General features: G+C 38.4%; 1 protein-coding gene across 11 annotated transcripts in view; it reads left to right on the plus strand.

Annotated features, from left to right (window-relative positions):
- The window catches only part of AAK1 (AP2 associated kinase 1), a 157672-nt gene that overhangs the window by 119132 nt on the left and 16428 nt on the right, over positions 1 to 22112 (plus strand). For 6 of the 11 annotated variants that reach the window (XM_074332105.2, XM_019718454.3, XM_019718461.3 and 3 more), the window contains 7 exons: positions 822 to 979; positions 2409 to 2513; positions 7991 to 8086; positions 16933 to 17034; positions 18251 to 18352; positions 19739 to 19849; positions 21452 to 21562. In XM_074332105.2, coding sequence (XP_074188206.2) covers positions 822 to 979; positions 2409 to 2513; positions 7991 to 8086; positions 16933 to 17034; positions 18251 to 18352; positions 19739 to 19849; positions 21452 to 21562 — 785 coding nt within the window. The remainder of the gene's footprint in view (positions 1 to 821; positions 980 to 2408; positions 2514 to 7990; positions 8087 to 16932; positions 17035 to 18250; positions 18353 to 19738; positions 19850 to 21451; positions 21563 to 22112) is intronic. The other 5 variants (XM_074332109.2, XM_074332110.2, XM_074332106.2 and 2 more) reach the window with 4 other exon arrangements.

A 22112-nucleotide genomic window follows, 5' to 3' on the forward strand; every position in this document is an offset into this window, starting at 1 on the left:
GAGCTGAGCTGCCACTGAGCTCCCTGATGGCTCAGTTGGTTGGAGCGCAGGCTCTCAACCACAAGGTTGCCGGTTCGACTCCCGCAAGGGATGGTGAGCTGCGTCCCCTACAACTAGCAACAGCAACTGGACCTGGAGCTGAGCTGTGCCCTCCACAACTAAGACCGAAAGGACAACAACTTGAAACTGAATGGCACCCTCCACAACTAAGATTGAAAGGACAACAACTTGGAAAAAATCCTGGAAAAATACACACAGTTCCCCAATAAAGTCCTGTTCCCCTTTCCCAATAAAGTCTTTAAAAAAGAAGAGAGAGAGAAACTTTAGAATAAAATTAGGTAATGATACCTAGAAGCACACGATCGTGGTAACCGTCTTTATTTCTATAACTGGTGGTGACCGTTGATGGTGGCTCTTAGTTCTACACATGTTAGATCCTGACAGATGCAAGGCAGTCTGCATGGGCATCAGTCCCAGCCCCCCCAGGGTTAGCGATGGGTGTCATGGTGGACACCTCAGGATCCACAGGCCTAAGAACAAGTTGCCTTGGGATCCTGAATTGAAAGGAGATGAGACCAAAAATCTAAGTAAGGGATTAGAGAAGTAGTGAATCATGAAGAAAAGGAAGACATTTATTGCAAACAGTGGAAAGGGTATCTGTGGAAACTGTCTGATTGCTTTGTGGAAAGCCCTGTAGAAAATCACTGTGGAAAGTAATGGTGTGATTGAGAAAAGAATTTGATCTTAAAACAAAGAGAAAATAGGTTGACCCTTTTCAACTTTTATGTCTTTTTATTTCATGGGGATGGGAACCAACCTAGGTCTGCAACTACCACTCCATCAGGCTCTCCTCGCACCTCCCAGCAAAACGTTTATAATCCTTCTGAAGGTTCTACATGGAATCCCTTCGATGATGACAATTTCTCCAAACTCACAGCTGAAGAACTGCTAAACAAGGATTTTGCCAAGCTGGGGGAAGGTAAGTAATTGCTGTCTTTTTGTAATTCTTGAACATTAACTCTAGAGGGGTATGCGTATGAAAATGTGGGCTTGGGTCTATCTTCCCCTCAAAGACTTGACTTTGAAGTATGAATGCCAAATCAATTTGTATTTTTACCAGAGCACTGAAGTCTTTTCATTCTCAGGAAGTCAAATCTGTTGTGGATGGTGGCAAGGAGAATGGGAAACTGTTAGGGCAGGTTGGGTGGCATAGATGGGGATGATAATATCAAGCATGGTCACTTCTTGGAGGGCTCTGCTGATTCCCTCATCCTAGGTGGGTTCACTGTCCCAGAAAGTTGTAACTGCTCACCATGAGAGTGTGCCCTCACGTGGACGCTGTGATCCGAATTCTATATTGACTGACCATGGAGAGGAGATCAAATCAAAAGATGTCATTTCTACCCGCAAACCCACAGTCTGATTTGGAAGGCAGAACACACACACACACACACACACACACACACACACGAAAACAACAGCACACACCCTGGGAAATTGTTACTGTAAGATACTCAAAAAGAGTATCTGTGTAGACAAGAGCGCAGAACCGCGTGAATTGTATGAACTTTGACCACACATTTTAGCTTTTACTATTACTTTATAGATATTTTTTAAAAATTCGTATTGTTTTCTTGCCTTTTTAAATGTAAGGTAAAGCATAGGATTTAATTCGACTCATTGTCAAATTATTTCTTTGTTATGTGTGCCAATTATTGTTCTAGAATATAAAAGAAGTACCTTTAGGACTATTGAAAACTGGAGTGTTTTTGCACTCAATTAAGTGACCCTCCCAAGTTTTTTAAATTCTTGTGTCTGTTTTGAATCATTTCTTGCCTCTCTTCTTGTTCAGCACTTGGCGTTCCCCATGTGCCTGTCCCTCATAGCCTCTCACTACTGCCGTCTTCACCACTCCCTCTTCTCACTTGCTATCCTGCACTGCTTCCAACATGGAAAACAAATCATCAAACTCATTAGAATTATATAAAAATAAATAGATTGGGTGAGGGCTGGAGGCATTCTGCTCTGAGTAATGTGCTGCAGCTTTGGGCTTTGGCTCTAGCTATCTCTTTTGCTGTTATTTATTTTAAATTGTGGTAAAATACACATAACATAAAAGTCACCGTCTTAACCATTTCAAGCGTACAGTTCAGTAGTGTCAATTCCATTCACATTGTTGTGTAGCCAATCTCCAGAACTCTTCCTCTTGCAGAACTGATGTGCTGTCTCTTGACTCTGAGCTGTTCTCTCAGTTATTGCAGTGACTAGACAAGGACCTATGAATAGCTGAGGTGTGGCCATCATGCAGTAAAAAAAAGGAGTCAAGTCTAGAAGGCATTTCAGAGAATGCCCTGGGGATGCGTCATGGGATTCTGCTGGAATGAACTGAGTGCTATTTGTCCCTCCAGGCAAACATCCTGAGAAGCTTGGAGGCTCAGCAGAGAGTTTGATCCCAGGCTTTCAAACAACCCAAGGTGATGCTTTTGCCGCTTCCTCATTTTCTGCTGGAACTGGTAAGTATGGCAAACACCTGAAACACAACTCACTGTTGTTACCCTCACACTGTTTTCCACTCCACAGATAACTCGAGCATGGCAGTGATACCCAAATCCTGGTGGTAACTTATATTTTCCTTTATCCAAAAGATTTCCAATAAAAAAAGAGGGATAAAGAAAGATCTAGAATCACTTTTAATTGAAATGGCAGGATGATCTGGCAGTAATATACAGGATTTGTTCTGTCTAGTCCACGAACATGTTTTAAGTAAATATTTCTAAATTTGAGGAACATTACTCTGTTAGTCTCTTGTAATTGCTTAGGTTCTTTGGAATGACTTGAAAAATTCTAAGAATTAGATATTCTATCCTCTATCTGAGACTCTGCTGAGCTGTGTTTTTGTGTGTGTGTACATGCTTACGGAGAGAGGACAGAGCTTTTTAAATGAGACTTTTTTTAAGTTATAGAAGCAATAATAAAAAATGAATTTTCCTCTTTATTAATAAAAATTATACATATTTATTATGTAAAAGTTAGTCATTTATAGAAAAGCATAGAGAAGAAAGTTAAAATCCCTATGAACTCACCACTGAGAAATTAGCACTGGGATACCATTTTGATGTCTATTAATGGCATTTAACCTTTTCAGAGTCACAGATATCTTTGTGAATTTCATGAAACTTACAGATCTTCCAACTCACAAAAATACAGGTGATCATAATTTTGTGCACAGGTTTAGACCTCAACTTAAGACTCTAATGTACATCTTTATAGTCATATTTTAAAACCTACTTTTTCACTTAATAAATCTGGCATGTCTCCCCCAACGTCATTACAGAAGTTCCTAAAATATAACTTTTAAAATACTTGCATTAAATTACTTTGTATGGATATATCCTAATGTATTTAACCAAGTACCCCTTTTTGAAACATTAATTTGATGTCCGTGTTTTAGTGTTATAAATTCCTCAGCAATGGATGTGAGATTTTGAATATATTCTTTGTAGGATATGGAATTTGATATACTTCTAAAATTGATCTTTTTAATTATATTAATTAATTTCTGCTTTTAACCTTATATGTTCTTACTTTCTTTGGGTGTTAGTAATTTTTCTAATGTCATAAATTTACTTCTGATTCAAACTTTAGCTGTCATTCCATAATGTTTGATATGTAATGCTCTCTTACTCTCATTGTTTTATGGATGTTTTTAAATTGCAGTTTTGATTTCTTCTTTACCCCCACAGTTACTTTGGATATATTTTAACTGCTTGTGATAATATGGCCTGTGCTGTGTTTGCTTTGGGGTATTATGGAGGGACTTTCCGTCATCCAGTTTCTTATTCATTATATAAACATTCTATGGTAATTAGTGGTTTTCCATGTCAATATATACTAATCTACAACATGATTCTTTATAGAGGAATAGTAACATTATGCTTAACATCTCTTTTGATGAATATTTAGGTTGTTACTAATTTTTCACCATGTAAATATTCTCGAAGCTAAATTTTTGTTTATATCCTTTACAGTTTCTTTAAGATAACTTTTAGGAGATTATTTGCTAAATCAAAAGATATTCAAGGATATTGTGTATTTAAGGCTTTCGGTACCTATTTCCATACTACCCCCCAAAAATGCTATACAATTTTTATTTCTATCAACAGTGAATGACAGTAATTTTCTTTACATTTACGAACCCAGATCAGAGGTTGTAGACAGAAGACATTGTTATTGGCCATTTTTGTTTTTTTGGGGATTTGTATTGTTTGTGTCCTTTGACTTTTTTTCTTTTTTCTGTGTTCATTTTGTTCTTATTACTTTGTAAGAGCTCTTCATATGTCATGTATTACAAACATTTTCCCCAATTTGTCATTTGTCCTTCGTGAGTACTATCTTATCTGACCCTCTCAACAAAGAGCCCTTCGAGGTTGGTTCGTCATCCCTGTATCACTTACACTTGAACTAATGGAACACAGACTAGTCTCTTTTCTAGGATCACGTAGCTAGTCAAGTGGCAGGGCTGGGACACCAACTGTCTGGCTCCAGAACTTCTTCTCTCAGGTTGTCTGCCAAAAAATGAGGCGAATTTAGTAATATTTTCTTAGAAAAGTCATATGTAGTTTAATAGTTTTTAAAATAAAATAGAACAATACATTTAAATCTTTTATAATATTTTAATATTTTCTTTGTATATATCAATTTTAATTGTGTGTATTTGTGTTTCTCTTTTTCTTGGTAACTCTAGCTAGAAATTTGCTGTTTTATTATCTTTCAAAGACAACTCTTAGATTTTTTAAATGTACTGTTTTTCTGTCTTCTAAGTCTTTACTTTTTCCTTTTATCTTTTTGATTGCACTTCCCTGTTTTTCTTAGATTTGCTTTGTCAATAGCAACAGGAGCATATAGTAAAATTTTTAAGAGTTCTTTTTTAAAAAATGAAGTATGTAGAATTTTTCTCCCAATGGAACAGTGATTTTCAACCAGTGTGAGAATGAGGAAGGAGGCTAAGTACAATTTCCAGGAAGACTTTTTCATAGACATTCCAGTATTCTCTGTTCTCCTTTTCCTTCCAATTGCCTATCTAACCCCAACCTTTGAGGATTACACTGTTTATTGAGAGTGCTTTCTAATACATGCGTGCTTCCCTTGTAAGAAAAAAAACTGATGTTTTAACCATATCCTGTAAGTCGTCACATGATATTCTCATTGTTATTATTTGGGAGTAGGCGTTGGAGTTATTTGAGAGGTATGCTTTTTAATATTATATTGAATTTTTTATGTGTTATTTTTCATTTTCAGCTTTGTTGTCTGGTCCATATAATTTTTAAAATTTCTCGATATTTTGGTCTGGTTTCAAGTGCTTAACATTTGAAATGGCACACAGTTGCCTAAATGTACCAAATGTATAAAGCATTGAGATAGAACATCACTGTGATGACCTAGTATGGTACTGGGTAGGGAACGGGGGTCATAGAATAAGCTCTAGAAGAGTCTTGTTTACTGCTGAACCCCAATGTTTAGTGTTTGCTTAGGCACAGATTTGGTGAATGAATGAAAAAGGTTGCTTTTTGCCAACAGCCAGGAGCTTGGATTCACCGGTGTTAATGACAGAAGTCCCTAATCGTTTTCCATCCCTTCCCAGCTTGAATGCCTAATTCTTACTTACCACCCATGATTATGCTTTGTTGTATATGTGTATGAACTGTTTTTTAAAGAGTTTTTGTTTTTACTTTTGCCTTTTTTCCCCTTAATGCTTATTTTGAAGGCTGTAAATGGCAGGAATTTTTTTAAGGGACTTTATATAGCAGCTGTGAAAACATGTATTTGAGTAAAGTTATGACAGTAATAATAGCAGACATATATTAAGTACATGCTATAGGCGAAACCCACCAGATAACTGCTTTTTGCACATTAACATTATCTCAGGTGATCCTCACAACAGCCCACAAAGGTTAAGTGACCTGCCCCAAGCCACAGCTGGAGAATGGCAGAATAGAGATTTGTATCTGGCAGCCACCTCAGAAGCTATAGTCATAATCGCATCTCAAGAATCTTGTAAATCAGTGACACTAAGCTTTTGCAACCATTATAAAACATCTTCACATTTTTGTCATTTTATCCAGCCTTTTGAATTGAACATTTGGTATTTATCTTTATTTAAGTGCAAATTTTTTTTGTGACACCTTCATGCTTTACAAATGAAAGAAAATTATATCTAAATCCCATAAATTAATGTGTCCTCATTTGTACAGGATCACACCATTTTCTGTAAGTTTCCTCCTAATCAAGGTGAGACTGTTCACTAATTTTAAACCTTCTGACCGACCAAAGGAAGAAATAATCAGGAAATCTGAAAAATTGTTGATGAATTATATCCACACCCTGGAGACAGACGTTTGAAACTTGACCTTGTGCGTCTTTATTTTAAATAGTTTTCTGTTGCTAAGTTATTATACACATTTATTTGTGAAATTTTGGGAAAAATGACAAAAAAAAACAAAGAAGCAAGATAAAGGAACTCATGACCCCACCTCAAGAAGAATGCATTGCTGACATTTTATATTTATGTCCATAATTTTATTTCTGTATATATACTGTTTTCAAAAATGAATTTTACTATATATTCAGTTTCATACTTTGTTCTTTTTCTTTTAATATATTTCAGTGTGTCCTATTTAAAAATATTTCAGAGACTTAAGAGCAGTGATTTTACCTTTATCTTCCTCCATCTGCTTTTGAAGAAATTTAGCTAAAAACCCACTTTAATAAATATTCTCTAAATGACAAAATTAGGAGCTTAAGATCAGACTGGTGGATTCCTAGGGACAAGGACAGGAGTAAGGAATGGGTGTGACTCTAAAGGAGTATAACTAGGAACTCGTTCTTTTGTTTGATGGACCGGTTCTGTGTGGTGGTGGTGGTGGTGCTTATGCTGATCTGTACGTAGGATCCAATTGCAAGGAACTGTATGTACACACACATACACACACACACAAGTGAGTACATGTGAAAACTGAATAAAGTCTAGTTAACAGTATTATGCCAGTGTCTATGCTACTGTACTACAGCTGTAGACGATCTCACCATGGAGGGAAGCTGTCTGGATGGTTCACAGGATTCTATGTATAGCAAATTCCTTTACTTCCATACTTATTTGAAAATAAATTTTTTTAAATCCACTTCATAGAAAGCAGAATGTGATTTTAATTAATGAACAAACTGAATATTAAAATGCAACATAAAGAATGGTAAAGTAGAAACCAGGAGACCTGGGTTCTTATCCTAGGTGTGCTGGTGGACCGCTGGCTTATCTCTTAACTTCTGGGCTTTATTTTCAGGAAAATAAGAACATTGTGCTGGAACATCCTAAGATCCCTTCTGGCTCTGATATCCCATAGGGTGTATGGATTTGTGTAAATCTGTCAGTTTTCCAGATATAGAATGAATGCCAGCAGGATATTAGATGTAGTCCAGAGGTTAGGGCTTGTCTAACCAAGCAGGAGGAAAGAAGTCTATTTCTGTCTCTTCCTGTCTGTCTTTGTAGCATTATATTGGACATTTGGTGATAAAATGATCTCAAGAGGGTAATGGGTACATAGGAAATATATGCATAACTCATATGTGCTAGATTACAAAAAAGACAATGTTTGTTTACATGCCAAAATGTGTGATATGGACAGTAATTGCTAGAGGAATTCTGAGGATCACCTTCTAAGCAAGAAGTGGAATTTCAGTTGTAGGAATATCGTAGTTTTATCGTTAATTACATCTTAGAGTATGTTGCAAGAGCCAGGTTATATGTCCCATGTGTACTTTGCTGTTACACTGGATTATATCCACTCATCCCACTTTATTCTGCCTCTGGTATAGACTTATTCTATAATGTGAGCTGTTGGGTTGATAGATGGTGAATTCATCTAGATTTATTTGATATTTTCTGCTTTTCTCTTTTTCTTTCCTTGACTCTTCCTTCCCCTCCAACCATCTCCAGCTGAAAAAAGGAAGGGTGGGCAGACGGTGGATTCTAGCCTCCCACTTCTAAGCGTATCTGATCCTTTCATTCCTCTTCAGGTACCTGATGCACCAGGTAGGTAAATAGAACTGATCTGAGGTTAAGCAGTTTGATTCTTAACGTTCCTTAGGGCCTCTTGAGAGTTATTTTCGACACTCCATAAAAAGGATCTGAATTCCATTGTTAGTCCAATGTGATTATAGCGATATGGGGGGACACGTATCAGCATGTGATAGAAGGGACAAAATGCTAATAGTGGTTATGGTATGATGATTGGATAATGGGTGACTTCCTATCCACCTCCTATTTTCCTATAATATGCTTTTATTTAATAATATAGAAATACATAATAAAAGTTCATTGGAAATAGGAGTCAGGAGACCTGGGTTTCCTGCCTGGGCTCTTCCACTACCTGAAAACCTTCTGGGTTTGACTCTTCATCAGTGAAGTAAGTTGGACTGCATGAACTTGAATATCCCTTTAGGTCTCCCATATCCTGGTTTTTAAGTAAGCAGTCTAAAAACGTAAGAAATGATAAGTGGGTTCTGACTGAAACAGCTTTTGAAACGAAATTGGAAGCTTTCCGTTTGGAGTTCATGAATGCCAAGGATTTCTCTTCCTGCTCCCTTCCCCATCCTTTTGACATGAGTAACAGGAGCTGCCCTTTCTCATCTCTGTCAGGCTCCCTGAAAAAGGAACTATATCCAGCTCCTTAGAAGCATCTGGTGGTCATTGTGCTTCTGAGCGTTTCCCTTCGGCCATTCTTACCCCTGCTGTTCCTTGGTCTTAAACCGATAGGCTCTGCTTGGGTCTTCTTCTTTCCCAAAATGTCAAAGGTATTTGATCGACTGCCTCAGTATTGAAAGTGATTGTGGTATTCAGACCCTCTCCCTACGAGGACAGACTGTCGCTAGGGTACAAAGACAATTTTTCTTTCTTTAGGCAGTTTGTTGACCCTTCTGAAGAGGAAGCAAAAACTTGCCTTGATAAGGTAGGATGGTGCAACATTATCGCTTGCTGGACCTGGATGTGGGTCAAAAATACCTAAAACCACCGCGAATGATTCAGTATAGGTTAGGTAAGGAAAAGGGAAGAAAGGCATCAAATCTCTGTTGCATCCTCAGGTATGCCTGCAGGACCTTAGGCCAGTTTCAAGCAAGAGGCTGGAAAGGTATGGGCTGCAAACTCAGCTGGGGCCCACTGACCTCTTTTTCCTCCCAGTGGTGACAGTCATAAGATTAGGCAAGGAAAAGGGATGATTGAGGCATTCTTCTTTTGACACCCCATCCGGTCCTTGCGTTGCTCTTTCCTAGATAGCCCATGGGCTGCGGAAGCTGGAGGGTGGCCTCTTGGCACAGGCCAGAGGCTGAAAGCCCACAGGCCATCCTCTGCCGCGGTCACAGGAGCCGTCTGGGTTAGGGGTGAAGGGCCAGGCACAGGCACCACGTGTCCCCGGATATCAATTCCTGGTTGTAGAGATATGTTTTGAAGGGTAGTGAAGATGAACCTGGGGGCCACTAGAGCCATCTGGCTGCCATCCTGTTCCTTACTGTCATCTTTCCCATCCCCTGATCCTTCATATTTCTCTCATGCTTGTGGATTCCTGCTAAACTTTAATACCTGGTATACACTTTAATACCAATTAAGTAATGACCCCATCCTGGGTTTTAATGGAAAAATCCATTAAAATGGAACATTCTAATAGAGAATTCCAGGAGTGTCTTTTATTTGCTTTCTGATCTCTCAGACCAGACTCATCTGTTGAAAACATAGATCAGAACATAAGTGTCACTGCTTTGCGCTCCAGTTAATTCCCATATCACTGAGCAGAAAATCCAGAATTTTTTCCACAACCCAGAAGGCCCTAACTAATCTGGCCCTTGGCTACTCCTCTAACTTGAGCTTATAGCATTCTTTCCCTCAGTCTTTCTTCTAACAGACTAAGCTTGTTCTCACCTCAGGGCCTTTGCACTTGCTGCTGTTCCTTCTTGTCATTTGACATTTAGGTCTCGGCTTAAATGCCCTCTTCTCAGAAAGGCCCAAGGTGGTCCCACAGGCACTCTCATTCACACTCTCTGGCTCTTTTCTTCATAGCATTTATTATGACCTTGTTTATTTCCATTTGTTCATTGTCTGACTCTCCCGCAGAATGAGGGTGTCCTGAGGGAGGGACCATGCTGTCTTAATTACCACTGTATTGCCAGTGTTGAGAACACTGCTGGGGAGAGTTGGCACTCAGTAGATATTTGCAGATCGAGTAAATGAATCAAGTAAAACCTGAGGCTGCAGGCTTTCGGTGACCCCATTACTCTCTATTTCTGTCCCAGTTCCCAAACAGCAGACCACTGGCTTCATAGCCTTCCATCTGTGCCTCTGCCATGCCCTAGCCAGGCGTCCCACCCACTGCCTGAGGGTGTATAAATGAAGGCACAGCCGACAATGTCAGGAAGCTGCCAAACCCTAGAATGAGTGTAGTATCTCGGCTCAGCAGATTCGTCACCTCCAGCCTTTCATGGTACCTCTCTGGGAGAAGTCTGGCATGTTACCACTGTATCTTTGCTTATTTTATTTTAATGTTCAACCTATAGCGCCATTCATTTATATAGTTTCTTTAAGGTCCCAATATCCTTCCTTAGCATCTTTAAATGCCTGAGCGAGGAAAGGGCTGAGAGTTAGGGTCTCTGGTACATCTGCAAACTGCAAGTTCGTCCTTCCCCTCACCCCCTTCCCCCACCCAAAGCAACCAGTTGGTCACCTCCAGCTCATAATGGACACCAGTCAGGGGTTTTGGTTGGCCGATTGGTTGGTTTTGCATACATGCTTACCTTCCACCGCCACCCTTCCTAATAATAAGAATCATGAAATCTTCGTCTCCTTTCGAACATATGCCTTTTAATGACTGAGTATCTTATGCTTTTAAGACATTTTTACATGTAATTTACTTTGATCCCACAAATGATACTGACTGGTGGGTATGTTGAGTCAGACCTCATTTTCCAGGGCGGTGAGGGAGTGAGTGAGGCCTTCGTGCTATCGTCCCCGTACTGTTGCACACACTCCTTTTCAGGGCCCGTAGCCCCCAGCATGGAGTGGTTCTTTGTCTTTGGGTCGATTCCTGGGTCAATAAAGCCTTTGACTAGAGAGCTAAATTTAAGGTTTAGGGAAATATAAAAGTGGATTTTGAGCTTGTAAGACCTGGGTTCTAGCCTCTCAGTAGCTAGGTGATTTTGGTTAAATCACTTAAACTCTGTGTCCTCCTCTTTAAAATTGGTGATTTGAAAACCTATCTTAATGGAGCGGCTCATGAGGTTCAGGTGAAGTCATGTATTTGAAATTGCTTGGTAAACTTGAAATCAGTAAAAAGATAGAAAATGTTGTAACAACTTGGGTTCTGCATCCTGATTCCCAGTGGGGCAGTCCTAGTTATCATAAAGTCTTAGGACAATGTTATTTCTTCTCTTATAAAAGTTACACTTGCTCTAAATTAAAACTTTGACCTTCCGTGATACAATGATTGGTAAACTCTGGGTGAAGGGGCACTGGATAATTGGATTTGCTTGTTTTTTAAAGGAGCATTTTATTTTCCAAAGCATCATGAAACAAATTTTCTTAGAAAATCTGGTGTAAAAAAAATCACAACCGTGAGCATTTGTGTGCTCACAAAGCTGCCAAATGAAGCCTAGCTCTAGTGAATCTCACAGTACTTCACTGATGCTCAGACGCTGTGTGTTCGTTTCTTTTGCCTTCTATTTGCATTAGAGAACAGAACAGATAAGCTATAAGGGGTACCAAAGTTTTAAGATACGGTAGAAAGAATTGAGACATTTTCTCTGAAAATTGGTAGAAAGATTTACTCATACTTTTTTAATTGTGGTAAAATATACATAATACAAAATTTGTCATTTTAAAGTGGATGATTCGGTGGCGTGAAGTACAATCACATTGTTCTGCAACCATCACCACCATCCATCCATACACAGAATGTTTTTCCATCTTGCAAAACTGAAACTCTGTACTTATTAAACAGTAACTCTCCAGTTTCTCCCTCCCTCCAGCCCCTGGCAACCTTCATTCTACTTTGTGTTTCTATGAATTTGACAACTCTAGGTACCTTAGATAAGTGGAATCATACAGTATTTGTCTTTTTGTGACTGGCTCATTTCACTTAACATAATGTCCTCAAGGTTCATCCGCTATAGCATGTGTCAGAATTTCCTTTCTTTTTAAGACTGAATAATATGTCATTATGCATGTATACCACATTTTGTTTATTCATCTGTCAGTGGACACTTGGGTTGCTTCCATCTTTTGGCTGTTGTGAATAATACTTCATTGCACATGAGTGTGTTCAAGACCCTTGGGTCCCTTCAAGACCCAAGATTATTTGGCGTATGTACCCAGAAATGTCATTGCTGGATGCTATGATAATTCTGTTTTTAATTTTTTGAGGAACTGCCATACTGTTTTCCATAGTGATTGCACTTTTCTTACATTCCCATCAGCAGTGCGCAAGAGTTTGAGGAAAAGATTTTTGTAGCAGCTCCTAATGCTAACCTCTCAACATCAGTGTTCTACAAGACTAAGCAAGAATGCGTAGTTGTCCCATAAGTGCCTCTTCCTAGAAATAAAAACTTTAAAAAAAATGCCTCTTGAAAAGTAAGCAAAAGGAGCTGTGTTTTCTTAGTGGTTTGTTGTCAAGATAGGCATTCCTGGGGGGTGGTAGATAAGGGTAAAGGGGATCAAATATATGGTGATGGAAGGAGAACTGACCCTGGATGGTGAACACACAACGTGATTTATAGATGATGTGATACAGAACTGTACACCTGAAATCTATATAACTTTACTAACAATTGTCACCCCGATAAACTTTAATTTAAAAAAATATTAAGTATTAAAAAAAAAAAGATAGGCATTCCTCTCAGCTGTTTGCCTGGCACCTTCCTCAGTTCTATGCTTCTGTCTTGTGACATTAAAAAGTCCAAGGTTGATCATAATACGTGTCTTTACTCTGGAAAGTTTATCTTCCTGCAAATTCAAGTCTCTAGAATTGACTTGGAATGGAGCATGGCGGTTGACTTCTGCTTCTAACTTGCAGCTGTGACAGATGGTTTAGGGTCTGGTTTCTCAGTGCTAGGAACTATTTAGAATGGCTAGATTTTAGAAATAGCATCTGTCATCACAAAACTTCAGGGCTTACACCCCAAGTCAGAGAAGACATGAATTTCCAAAGCCACCAAGCTGTAGCAGCCAAAGCATCCTTTTTGATGGGGCTCACATCAAGCTCTTCCATATTGGTTAGTTCATCCTGCTTCCTTCCTCATGTCTGTATTCCTAATTAGGCTTGGAATGGGCCTTAAGCAAGCTCTTAGTCTTAATTTGCCTATATAAGTAGATACCCATCCTCTCTTGACATTTTAAAAGACAGAAAGCTCCCAACTTTCAGTATATCCCAGTGTCATGCTAGGAAATGGTTTTGATTATTTAAGCTTAGACTGGTTTATGAAGAACTTATCTTCTTGCCTTGTAGTTGGTATTTTTAATAGCTAAGTCTTGAGAGAAGAAGTATAAAAGAAGAATCTGAAATGGATTCATTCCTACCTCCAACTCTAACAACTATTTCCTTCTCTCTTCCCCTAAACCCCAACACCACTTACGCTTAAGAGAAGAGGGGAAGGTGCTTTCTCTTACCTCCCTCCTTAATTTTAAAGTAGAACATTCCTGTCCTCTAAAAGCACTCTCAACTTTCATTGGGCAGGCTAACTAATTCTGCATGTACTTTTCTTCAGGGGTCCACCTTCTCAGTCCCTTAACCATGATTTCAGTGCTTCCCCAAACTCTTAATCTGACTCATTTTTACTTGGAAACCCTAGAGACTTGAGATAGAACTGAGTATACTAATGGGAATAATGGTGGTGATAAGAAAACACCACCAACAAAAAAACATAAGCAGACAATTCATAAAAGACGAAATATAAATGACCAGTAAATACATGTTTTAGAAAGCTCATCATCATCATGAATCCAAGAAGAGCCAATTATTAAATGATGAGATGCTACAACTTCTGCTATCAGATTGGTAAAGATGAAAAATAACCCACCACCTCAGGCTTGGTGAAGGTATAAGAAAACAGACACGTTCAGATCCTGTTAGTGGGAATATCAATTAGTCTAACTTTGGGGAACATAGTTTGGCAGTTTATAGCAAAAGCCTTTAAGAGTTTACTTTCTCTTTGACTTAGCAATTCTTTTCTTAAAAATTATTCTAAGAAAAGATAAGTATGCTTAAATATTTATCAAATGACTAGAATTTATAGGAAAAGATTAGAAGAGTATTCATTGAAAACTCTTCATAGTGAGTTATCCCTAGAAATGAGATTATGGGTAGTTTTTACTTTTATCCTTTGGCTTATTTGGATTTCCCAAATTTTCCACAATAAACATGTATTACTTTTTAAATAAGGAATTAAACCATAAAAGCTGGTTCTTTTTTCAAACGAGGAACGAGTTTAGATTTTCCCCCACCTCCTCAAGCTGTTCTGCTGGCTGTACCTGTCTGGGCTGAGTTTGCTTGTTGAACACCATGTTTAGTCAGCTCTGTATTTTCCCTAACCTGCTACCTTGGGGCCAGTCATCTTTCCTCCTTTCTGTATTGCCATGGTGCCCTCCAAGTGTCCTTCCCTGCAGTTATTACCAGTTCAGATCTCCAGTTTCATCTCTAAACAGCCCATCACGTGGGTAACCAGATCCTACTTCCTACTTTTCCGTTCATGTTGGATGATTGACATCTAGAAGTGGATAGTACCTTTAAGTTTATCTTCATGGTATCAGTAAGAAAACTTAGATCCAGAGAAAGAGAGGAATTTGCACAAAGTGCCACAGAACCTCTTTGGGTCTTTTTATCCATTGTTTTACAAGATTACAAATGTGATTGCTAAAAGTGAAAGAGGCAAATTATTTTTTAAGTGAGAGAAGCTTTTGGAAGGAATAAAACAAAAACTAGTATTCAGAATAATGAAAAATGAGACTTTTGGGGAAAACCATCTTAATTTTTGCCACTATACTGAAAATTGTCAAAGATATATTTACAGTGCCAGATTAATGCTAGTGTGATTACACTGTATACTTGGCTAGTACACTGGGTTTTTCTCCCAGCTGTTGAGAAGCTTCTTGTTTCCTTCCTTTCTTCAATATAAATCAGGTATAAATGAGAAATGTAGCATTAAATTCAAAGGTATCACACGTGCCATATACTCCAAAGATGATAAATTGGTTTCATATATTAAAATGTCTTTTTCTGCAGTGTGTTAATTGTACCAAAGCAAATCATGCTTCCAAGACACTAAAATCCATTATTTTGTTTCATCTGAGTAGTTATAAATTACAGATCACCTAAAATTTGGTTTCTGTCCCTCAATGAATATCACTTTTGCCTTATTTCGATTCCTGATGGCCTACAAAACTACAGATTCTTTAAAATTGTTCCATATATACACATACTTGAACCTCAGTCACTTCTTTTTCTCAAACATTTTACTTTCAGTTTATCTTAATGGCATTTTATTTGTGATAGAAAAAAGTTTGTTGCTAGGCCTTTCATTTGGCAAGTTACTGAATTTTATGTGGTCTCAGTCTCCTTGTAAGTAAAAGGAGGTATGATCTCTTAATTCCCTTCTTTCTATAGGATTCTCGGATTTATTATTTTGTTTCAATTAATGTTCTATCTTTAATAAGTTAAAAGTAAATGGAGAGTTGTTAATGGACCAGGGCTAAAGGAACTGTTCCGGAAGGAATCTTAATACGTATACATTATCACACATTAACTTATCAGGTGTGACAAATCTGGTGGCTTCTGATGTCCTTTTGTTTCTTAGCTAAAAGATATCAGAAGTAATTTTTATCAGCAGGCTTAAGTGACTTGTGAGATTTGACTTTAGAATAATTAGAGTACCAGCATATCACAGATTCTCAGTTGGCAAACAATAAAGGATTGTTGAAGTTAACTTAGGCATGGTTTAATATATTCTTTGGGTGAGTTATAAACCATTTCTAAATGCAAGTAAAAAAGATTCAAAACTCATACACAAAGCCTTATATGCATATGTTTATGGCAGCTTTATTTTTAATAGCTAAAAACTGGAAAAAACCAAATGTCCATCAACTAGTGAATGAATCAATACAATGTACATTCGTACAGTGAAACTCTACTCAGCAATAAAACAGAACAAACTACTGATACATGCCACAACACGGAGGAATCTCAAAGGCGTTACGGTAAATGATTGACACCAGACAGAAAGGACTGCGTACTGTATGGTTCCATTTACAAGAAATCCTAGAACAGGCAAACTGTACGAACAGAAAGCAGATCAGATCAGTCGTTGCCAGGGTCTCGGGGTGAGAGGAAGTCATTGACTGGAAAGAGGTACAAGGGTATTTTGGGGGTCGATGGAGATATTCTCCATCATTATTTCACTGGTGCTTATATGAATGTGGACATTTGTTAAAATTCATCAAATTGTACACTTAAAATCAGTGACTTTTATTCAGTGTAAATTATGCCTCAAAATTAAAAACAAACAGGAGCATTTGAGATCTTGCTCCCCAGCATGTCAGTTTGTTTCAAATAAACTCTTAAATAAAAATTAAAATAATAATAGTAATAAAAATAAAAAGAAACAAAACCAGACCAGCATCTTGAATGCTTCACTAAGTGACTACTTCAATTAGGGAAATAATCATTTTTAAACTGCAAACTTTAAAAATCTATTTTTAACAAGATACTAACATTCATTTTAATGATGAATCCGTATAAAATTTTGATCCCTAGAATGTATTTGTATAGAAAACAGAAAATGATCAGCTTGTTTTAATATCTCATTGCATTTTTGCTTTTCTTTTTACCTCTCTACCCAACCTAGAGAAACTAATTGAGGGACTCAAATCTCCTGACACTTCTCTTCTGCTCCCTGATCTCTTGCCTATGACAGATCCTTTCGGTAGCACTTCCGATGCTGTAATTGGTAAAGTCATCATCTCTGTTTCTTCAGTCGTGCATGATGTGTGTGTCTGTTTCAAGAATAACTAACCAGTTAACAGGTCCCTAGTGATTAGCCCCAGTGAGGAAATGCCACCAAGCCTCCTGGTGTTGGAGCAATGCCTTGTGCTAACGCAGAAGCCAAGGCTATTTAATCTCGCTTTACTATAAGATGGGGTCTTATGTACTACATTATACTATACTAATACTATACTAATACTATACTATACTATACTATACTATACTATACTATACTATACTATACTATACTATACTATACTATACTATACTGCTGAGTCTTATATTAATTTTTGCTCCAAAAGATGCATGAGAGCCGATGGTCCAGCTAGGTCTTATTTTCGGGGAAACACGGTATCACCCCAAATGAAATGTTTTCTGTCTTCATAACTTCATAAAAATAATAGCACAACACTGTTATTTTTCCTTTCTTGATACCCCAAGATTTCTAAAGTGATTTCTTATGAATGAAGAGAATTCTGGGAAAATTCACATTTAGTTACCAAAGCTTCATGAAAAAAGTTGGTTTCGAGCTAGACCTTACCTTTAGCAGATTCTTCTTTAGAAGGCCTCTCTATGTGCCAAGTATCAGTAACTGAGAAAACACACGGTTGGTGGGGAAGCACCAGGAGTAGAATCAGGACAGGGCTTGGTCTTCTTGCCCTTACATTTCCCTGTGCTCCAACCACAAGGCAGGCGAGACCTACCAAAGGTCCAGGGCCCCTGTACTGCAGGGGCACAGAGTCCTAGAATTCAGAAAGGCCATTACACCACAGGGAGATGCGCCTCTCGCTGGGGAATGTCATAGCTGCAGGATACCTCCCAGGTACATCACGGGATGGCTAAGTTTTTCCTTTAAGAAAAGCAAAACTACCAGAAGATAGTAAAGTGTCTTTTAGTCTATCTCTTCTGACAGTGAAGAGATCTCCTGGGTGGCTCTCATTCTGCATTCATCTGTAAACAGTGAGACTCACCGAGATGAGCCATAATACACAGGTGTGCTTAATCAGAGAAGCCCAGACACTCAAAGCTGCAGAATACAGTAACTTACTGCGCTTTCCATCTTGCCTGAAACCGGCATCTTAGAGACCTGTACAAGAAAGCCTGCACAGAACTGGCCACGGAACCTGTGACTGCCTTTCCCTTACCCTTTATTCTCCTCTCTTAATGCTCTGTTACAAAAGAAAAAGCTGATGTTGCTGTTGAGAGTTTGATACCAGGACTGGAGCCCCCGGTGCCCCAGCGCCTCCCATCTCAGACGGACTCTGTGACCTCGAACCGCACAGGTCAGTCAGGAGTCTGTGCAGCTGCGGGGACTGGTCCATGTGGGGAGCCCCCAGAGCCAGTGTGCCACCCACCGCTGGTGGTCCTGGGCTTGTTTTTGCAGCCTGGTTAGTTCCTCCTAGATGGGATGCTCGGAATTGTCACAGCCCCAGATTCTAGATGCTGAGCGATGTGTTTCTTCGCTAAAAAGCAGAGTACTTTTTGGAGCCAGGTTCTTTGTGGAGGGATCCCTGGGCTTTCTCTGGTTACAGTCTTTAGTCAAGATTTTTTTCGTTGGTAGCAAGTTCTATCTCCTTAATTAAAGAACTCTGCTGAGCTGTAAGGATGCCCAGTTACTGAGCAGTTGTTCCTAGATTATCTAACAACGTCAGTGCTATCCCTGGAGCTCATGCTCTATGTGGACATTCTGTTGCCAGCACAGAGCTTTAATCATACATACGTAGGTGATTTGCTGTTAAATTGTGGGCGAAGTTGAAATCTCCCCTGGTTCCAGCATTGCTTTCACCCTAATATCAAAGTTCGCTCTTAGTAGAATTCCCTAACCGCCCATAAATACAGATTTGATAACCTTCATTTTCGTTAAGTCCATAATTACCTGATAAAAGGGTCAGATTTCCTACCTTGGAACAGAAACAATTAGTAGTCTAGGAAGTATGACTATTAACTCATCCAGGTAAAAAGAAAATGAACACAGAAGACAATATGGTTTCTTTTCCTTGTGCTTACTTCGTTGTTTTCTCCTAGAAAACTTTACAGAAAATAATTCATGTGTTAAAATACTTGAACTCTGAATTTTGTCTTGTTTCTGCTCTTCAACTAAAAGCAAAATTATGTTTTCAAAGGGGCAATTCAAAGTTAAAGACACTAGTAAGAGGCAAGATCGTTCTATTTTGAATAGGAATCTGGTTGAGTTTTAGAAAGTACTGTTTAATCATGTCATATTCTGCTAATAATAAGCCAGGGACAGCCCCTTCTAATCAGCTTAGATATCTCATCCTATAGTAACTTTTTTCCATGAATGTTTAGGGCAAGTTTAAGTGAAACTCTTTAGTTGTGAAGTCCTTTTTCTCAAATGGCATTTGCTGAGAACTGAATTGTTCAAGTTTTATTGGCATCTAAATCACATACTTGCTTAACCAGCAACCTCTGAGCAAAAAAATGCTTTACTATTTACATATTAGTGTTACGAAGAAATCTAGAAATATATGTTTCTATAGATGAAATCCAGAGTGCTTAACATATTTCTTTTGGTCTTCTTTCTCCTGCCTTGGCTTGTGTATATAACATGTAAATGCAGTGACTTAAAGACTAAGGTCTAATCTCATGATATTGTTGTATGTGCCATTTAATGCCATCACTGACCTGGGATGCCGTTCACGTGGAGTCAGATTCTCTCACTGGGGAAGATTCCCTCATCGATTGCTCTCTGCTTTCTAACCCTACAACTGACCTTCTGGAAGAGTTTGCCCCCATAGCGATCTCTGCTCCAGCCCATAAAGGTAAATGCTTTCCTCTTGTTGAGCCCACATGTATCCTGAGAGGAAACATGAACAACTGAAATTTTTCCTTACCACAAGTCTTTGCTAGTGAAGTGTTTTAACCCCCTCCTTAAGTGGAAAACTGGAGTTGGTATTCTCAGCCACTGTGTTACAGTCCCTCTAAGTATGAATATTTAATAAAACTTAGACAACAGATTGGTGGAGGTTTTGCTTTCTGGAAGTTACCCGGAGTACAGATAATCCATGTGATCTAGTGAAGACAAAGCACATTCTTCAGCTCAAGGGGATGGCTGAACCTACTAGCCACTGACTGACTCAAATTATTGATATGAGACTGATTGGCCTTAGAATTCAAAATTGTTTCATCAAATCTGATGTAAAGTTTTTGGAGAGTGATAAACAGGCATCATTTCTCAAAAGTTAGTCCTCAGAGATGGAGTTTATGAAAGCTTTGAATTTTGGTTAACCTTTGAGTCATGATTGATTACTGGGTTTCTCTTTCTAATCTACCATTTTCACGTCTTAGTCTTAGGTTAACACTGGTTTGAAATTCTGCTGGACAGAGGTAGTTTAAATTGAGTCCTATTCAGTGAGTAGTTGGTGAAAATGCTAGACATGACATCTAGCGTATTGTATGCAGGCATTCACTAAGCTTCTTTCCGAGCTTCTTTCTGCGCTTGGGTAGTGGCAGTCGTTTTCTGGAACTAGCACATACATAGAAAAGGAACAGATTAAGTCCTTTCTGAAGGAAAGTCATGAAGCCTCCCCAAGATGACTGAAAAAAATTAGCCTGTGGTTTGCAGTGGTAATAGCTGAGCCTTTGTTTTTACCCTTTATAGCATTAAAATGGTTATGCTTTTATAGAGCATGTAAAAAGAAGTTATCTTTTTAACCAAGTATGTCTGACCGGAGAATGTCAGCAGCAATGTATAATTACAGAGGAGCAGTACGTGCAAAATAGCTGCTCAGCTAGCACTTGGCTGGTAGGGTAGCCTTACTCAGGAGGGAGAACACTGACAGACTTGTGCTTGAAATAGCACATGTGATCTCCTGCCCCCACATTCTCTGAGGCATCAGAGTTGTTTGAAAGCCTTTTTTCCCTTTTGCAGGGCAGTGAGTCCTTTCAGAAGCATTTTGTTTATGTTGTATGTAGCATTTGATTCCTGAAGAGTGACTGATGACCTATCCCTGCCCCTGGTTTTGAGTTTTTCGAATAAATTGTTAGTCAGGCCTCTGTTTGCTCAATAAGTAAGATAAATGACTAATTCTTGTGCCTTTGTGAATCACTGACATTGAAGAAATACCTCATAATAACTACAATTAATGGTCTTAAAATGGTAGAGAGAATTCATCCTTTAATTCGTTTTCCTAATCATTTATGAGAGTCTTAACATAGCCAGCTCTACAGCATTTTTTTCTATTTCCCTAAGTTTTCCGATTTTGCTACTTTTAACTTTTATTTCAACTCAGGAAAACAAACATTTTCATCTTTAAAAACTGCAATGATTGTGCAGTTGAGAACTTGGTGCTTCTGACATGTTCTCTCATTTGCTAATCTCTGCCTCTGTTGTTTCTGCTTGTGTACTTGCGTTCTGTATTAAGCTGCGGAAGATAGTAATCTCCTCTCAGGTTTCGATGTCCCTGAGGGCTCGGACAAGGTGGCAGAAGATGAGTTTGACCCTATTCCTGTATTGATAACCAAAAACCCACAAGGTAAGAAAGAGAGCATGGGGAAAAGAGAAGAGTTTGACATCAGCTCTCTACAAAATAGTAGTGTATCTAATCTACAAGGGGGAAAAAAAGCAACATTTAATGAAGGAAATTGGGGGTAATGACAATCATTGTGGGCTGGACCAGTTTAGATAAGAGATGCAAACAGATATACTGATGCAAGTATCTTAAAGCCTTACCACGTTGTTTCTTTAGGGAGAGGAAAAGTAATAGTTGGACTAAAAGCTGGTTTTTGTAACTCAAGCCAAAAAACAAAGTGATCTTCAATCAGTAGAAGCCTGAAGGCATGTGTCAAATAAAAAAAAAAAAGTACTAACCATTTCAAAAATCATGATTAGAACCATCTGGAATAAATATTCTTCCCAAAGAGATTAACAATGGTGCTTTGATATCATTTGCATCTTTTGGACATTTGTGGAGCATACTTTTTCCTCTTTGATGGATTAAAATCATTTGAACATGCTAACAAAACACTGAATTGCGTAGTGCCATCTACATATTTGTTTAAAGCATGTGTTGATTGCAGTGTTCT

Source organism: Rhinolophus sinicus, chromosome 2 (assembly GCF_057876585.1).
Source record: "Rhinolophus sinicus isolate RSI-liver-muscle chromosome 2, RSI-T2T, whole genome shotgun sequence".
Taxonomy (NCBI): domain Eukaryota; kingdom Metazoa; phylum Chordata; class Mammalia; order Chiroptera; family Rhinolophidae; genus Rhinolophus; species Rhinolophus sinicus.